The sequence below is a fragment of the Anarrhichthys ocellatus genome, unplaced genomic scaffold (assembly GCF_004355925.1).
Source record: "Anarrhichthys ocellatus isolate YVR2014 unplaced genomic scaffold, GSC_Weel_1.0 scaffold81, whole genome shotgun sequence".
NCBI classification, from domain to species: Eukaryota; Metazoa; Chordata; class Actinopteri; order Perciformes; family Anarhichadidae; genus Anarrhichthys; species Anarrhichthys ocellatus.
In genome coordinates, this window is record NW_022280111.1 from 780,406 (window position 1) to 785,650 (window position 5,245).

At 42.4% G+C, this 5,245-nt stretch overlaps 1 protein-coding gene across 1 annotated transcript in view; it reads left to right on the forward strand.

Annotated features, from left to right (window-relative positions):
* The window catches only part of me1 (malic enzyme 1, NADP(+)-dependent, cytosolic), a 77,584-nt gene extending 72,651 nt beyond the window's left edge, over positions 1–4,933 (forward strand). Inside the window, exons 7-14 of the mRNA XM_031874465.1 lie at positions 359–366; positions 456–553; positions 1,466–1,579; positions 2,124–2,229; positions 2,491–2,633; positions 2,962–3,135; positions 3,758–3,856; positions 4,345–4,933. Of these exons, the coding sequence (XP_031730325.1) occupies positions 359–366; positions 456–553; positions 1,466–1,579; positions 2,124–2,229; positions 2,491–2,633; positions 2,962–3,135; positions 3,758–3,856; positions 4,345–4,512 (910 nt within the window). The 3' untranslated portion in view covers positions 4,513–4,933. The remainder of the gene's footprint in view (positions 1–358; positions 367–455; positions 554–1,465; positions 1,580–2,123; positions 2,230–2,490; positions 2,634–2,961; positions 3,136–3,757; positions 3,857–4,344) is intronic.
* Positions 4,934–5,245: the final 312 nt, after the last annotated feature.

Below are 5,245 nucleotides of genomic sequence, written 5' to 3' on the forward strand. Positions count from 1 at the left end.
ACACACACACACACACACACACACACACACACACACACACACACACAAATGGACGCCCTTCTCTGTCCAGCTAACCCAATCATTTATTTCTCTTTCATAAAACCTTATGATCAGTGTAAAATATGAATAATATGTGTTGGTTCTAGATGTGGGATGTGATTGTGAATCACTCATGTGCTCGTGCAGTAATGATTCAGCAATTTGAAATTAGCTTTTCTTAGTCTTTTCTAACTCCACAGTTGTTATAAATGAATGAATGATTTCCCCATATTCTTATTTATGCTCATTATCTGCCATAAAGCAAGAAAACAGCTGATTCCTCATTTGAACTGTTTTGTTTCCTTTGTCACTCTCGGAGGTATAGCAGTAACATGAATGTCACACATTCTGTGAAGAATATCAGTAGGACTATATTAAACTAAAAAGTGTTGATGTTGCACTATAAAACTCCGTAGGTACCGCTGCAGTGGCAGTAGCCGGACTCCTGGCCGCTCTCCGCGTCACCAAGAGCAAAATGTGCGACCATACCATCGTGTTCCAAGGTGCAGGAGAGGTATGTGCAGCACACTTGAAGTGAGACAGACTGTAAATAAATATCTTAAAGTGAAGTACAGCATGTTTGATTTCATTTTATTTTTTAGATAAAACCATTAACAAAGTAATGTCAGTTACACAACAGCAATATTTATCTAAAGTTTGCTCATTAAAGCCAACTACCTGTAGTAGGAGTGACCCCGAATAGTCGATTATACGACGATTCAATCTCAGGAGCCCGATTCGACTGCCGGTCCCACAGGTGAATTGCACAGTGGCAGGAAAATGTGGCTATGAAACAAAAGATCATTCCATTGTTCCATTCCATCATTTTACACAGATGGTTTCTTCCAATAAATCACAATATATTCCATATTTTCATTTAAATATCAGCCTATTAATAATACAGTTGTTAAAAATCAGAAAATATACCCAGGAGACCGGCGTTCGTGTTCAGTGTGAAAACAAAAGTCTTGTTGACTTGAAGTTACGTTTGTGACGTGTTTTCTGTACTTACACTTGTTTAGGTATGTATTTAGTTTGTGTACTTATTTTAGGCCTAACCCTGATGTTTTTCCTAAACCTAACTAAGTAGTTTTGTTGCCTGGTGTCACTGTTGTTGAAATGCTTTTAAGCTTTGAATGCTCATTCATGACTCACCTTCCCATGAGACCACTTTGCACCTACACATTACAAACAGCATGGTTGCTCTGAAACAACAGCTAAGCGATAGTCACTTGTGTCTTGAACGATCATTTTGTTGCTTTTGCTGTGTTTTTCTATCGATACATACATGTTTGCTCTGGGCTCGGGGGAACGGACTGCAGGAAAATGGGTCCTTCGGTCTAATGGGACATTTTTTCTGACTATTGCTGGCATGGAGATGTCATGATGCAGCTCCTCTCCCCCTCCTCTTTTGTCTTGCTCCCAGGCAGCGATGGGGATTGCTGAGCTGGTCGCCATGGCCATGGAGAAGGAGGGACTCGCTAAGGACGAGTGCTTGAAAAAGATCTGGATGGTCGATTCCAAGGGTCTCGTTGTCAAAGTGTGTTGATAAAGTGCTGCACATGCACATGTGCAATAATGCAATGAAATCTGACCAGAATAAACGGTCCAGTTAGAAAAATAAATCCTGGAAAAGATGACACCGTGATAACATCACAAGTTGATGTTATCACGGGTTAAAAACGTCTAAGGGTGGATTTTCCTAAGGAGTTACCTCCACAATCAAGAATAAACATTTCCTATGGTTTGTTAATTTACATGACAGGTTTGTCCTTGGATTCACTGCAAAACATCAACATCTGTTACACATCTGTTTTGTCCACCATATTCATGTGATTCATCCCTCATTCCTCCTCCTCCTCTTCACTGTCCTCAACTCCCAGCTTTCTCACTGCTTCTTCCACTCTCCTCCATCCCACCTCCCATCTCTTCACCTCCGCTTTTCTCTCTTACCAGAAACCCCTCATTCCTTCTAGTGTTAGGGAGCAATGTCAATGACTCCAAGTATCAAACTGTGTTTTGGTACTATTTTTCCACAGATGGTTTTGTGTCTTTAATTGTCCTCCTCTTCTCCAAATCCTCAGGGTCGAGACCAGCTGACTCACGAGAAGGAGAGGTTTGCTCATCAGCACCCACAGATGAAGAAACTGGAGGATGTGGTTCGGGAACTGAAACCTACAGCTATCATTGGTAAAACAACAAGCACTTGATGTTTTCACGAGGCAGCCGGTTAGCCATTTTGACGCCACGTTGAACAGATTGTCAGACTGCGTTGTGTCAGATAGGTGACGCTGATGGATTAGATGCAAGGGATCATAGAAAGAAAGGACTGATAGTAGCCTAACATTGTAGACTTGAGTGAGAGTTTAGGGTCGTGTGGAAAATGAAGATTTAAAGTTGGAAGACTGAAACTGAAATATCATGTTGCACATTGATTGCTTTCTGTCTCAGGTGTGGCGGCCGTTGCCGGGGCCTTCACCCAGCAGATCATCACAGACATGGCTTCCTTCAATGAACAGCCAATCATCTTTGCCCTCAGCAACCCGACCAGCAAAGCAGAATGCACTGCCGAGCAGTGCTACACACTCACAGGGGTACTCGCTGAGGGCCCTTATTCATCACAATAATACTCACATACATGGCTATGAATGATTTCCTTGGTCATCTCTAATGAATGGGTGAATAAAGTTGGTAATAATAGTCACTAGAAGGGCACTTCCAATGACGGCTTCTTCGACAGTTCTGTGCAACAAAACCATCTGTCAGGTCAACACCTGCACAACAAGTTTCATGAAAATTGGGCCAGTAGTTTTTATCGTAGTTCTGCTGACAGACAAACAAACCAACCGACGAATTGAAATGAAAACAACCTTCTTATCGGAGGTAACAATGAGACTATTGTTATACCTCATTGTGTTGCAGGGGCGGGGCATCTTTGCCAGTGGCAGCCCGTTTGACCCGGTCACCCTGTCTGACGGGAGGACGTTCTTCCCTGGTCAGGGAAACAACGCCTACATCTTCCCCGGTGTGGGCCTGGCTGTCACCGCTTGCGCCATCCGACATATCACTGAGGAAATCTTCCTCACTGCAGCAGAGGTAGCACACCCACATGTACAGTGTACACACACCCTTTTTCACAACTTTTACATTATTGATCAATCAATGCATGAATCTGTACTTGTGTGTTGTACATAACTGACGTTGTCCCTGAACACCTGGCACTCCAAGGATGAGTCTTAAAAATGTAATGAATGCCTGGAGCCTTTCATGGTACATTGTTAGTCATTTTCAGATTTGTTGTATTCTAAGAGAGAGTATCTGTAGGCTTTTTTTATTGGATCACTGGATTATTACTGGTGCATAAATGTGTAGGTAGCTTGGAGGTGGAGCTAATCGTGCCCACTTTATATACGGTTTGGTGTTGGAAAATGTAGCAATGCCACCAACACTATATACTAATTATACTGCTGAATTTACCCAATAGTCTAATTTGACCTCTTCACACATTCATCCATAAAACTAATACTTCATGTGTGATTTTTCTTCGGTTTATGAAGGCGACAGATTAAATTTACTGGAGCACTTATGCCTGATGTAGTATTTCTCAACGTTTCAGACCACTGTCGCTGAGAGTGATCACACTCGTGCAACACATGGAGGTATGTTTTGATGATTTCCTTCTCTAGTAACATGAGCTGTGTGTGTCACCTTCCAACAGGCTCTCGCTCGCCTGGTGATAGAGAAGGACCTGGCAGAGGGAAGGCTGTATCCTCCTCTCAGCTCCATCAGGGACGTCTCTCTCAAACTGGCTGTCAAGGTCAGAGCTCAGTGCGCACACAATGAAGAGCAGATGCACCTTAAAGGGCTTTACAGTCGACACTGTGCATCGTTGTAGACGTATCATTCATCTGTGGTTTTGGAGCTGGCAGCATGGCAATGCCTGTCCAACTGAGCCTTTGTTGAAAATTCATTATGGTATGATAAACATTAAATATGATGAAAATACATTGATAAATAATGAAAACTGTTGCTTCTAAATGCTCAGAACAAAAGGGCTGAGCGGAAGCCGTCAGTCACCTGCCACCTGAATTTTATGTTTTCCTTAACATAAAAAGAACAACATTCCCATAAGTTGGTGCATAATGCAGGGAACTGTTGGACGCTGAAAATATCCCGGGGGAGGACTCCCAGACCCCTGCTAAATATCCAGCCCACTTTTACCTTTGTTGTCATGTCTCTTTGGGTCGAGTTGTATGAGCGCTTGTGAAACTTAAAAAAAACCTTCTCAAACCCTGTGCATTACAGATCATGGAGTATGCCTATGAGCACAACATGGCGACACTTCGCCCGGAGCCGTCCGACAAAGAAGCCTACCTGCACTCCCTCACCTATAGCACTGACTATGACGAGTTTGCTGTGGACTCGTACTGCTGGCCAGAGGACAGCATGACTGTGCAGACATGCAAACTTTAATGCACTGGACAGAGAGACCCAACGAGCCCTGGAGGGGTACGCTAGCTGACGGGCAGTGACGTTGGGTTAAGAAAGTGGCTGTGTGTAGGATTTTTCTCATTTATTTGTGATTGTGAAATCAGTGGTAGCAACACATGCAGAGGTATTGGGCTTTGTGTATTTATTGTAGCACAGTAGTTTAAAACGCCAGTTTAAGAAAATGCAAATTTATGGATCACCAAGATGGAAGGATGCCGATGAAATGAGAAACAGGAAGCAGTTTACAGACGTTATGAAATATTGCACTAATGGTTGTTATCACATTACATTTTACGATAATATATTCAAGGGAAGTCCTTCACAGGTTAATTTTAGTTGAGCTGTAATTGCCAGCTACTTGATGACTGTGTTAACTATAATCCGAAAACTCTTTGTCAAATAAAAATGGTTTTGATTAATGTCTGACTGATGCATTCTTACTGGAAAAAGACGGGTGTGTTTGAGAGTTAGACTTGGATATATAAGGGACTTCTGGTAAAGATATTAGAATTTTTTTTAAAGTAGCCTTCATGGAGAAATGCTGTAAACAAAAGTTATTCTCTTCTGACGCTGACTTCGGTATCTTTCTGTAGCTTTATCATCAGGCGAGACAGAATGTACGAACTGTTCATTTAGTCTTTAGCCTTATAACCGTCATACATCACCGCCAACTTGAAAATGCTCCAAGGTGTTTCTGAAATGCGTCTTAAGGTGC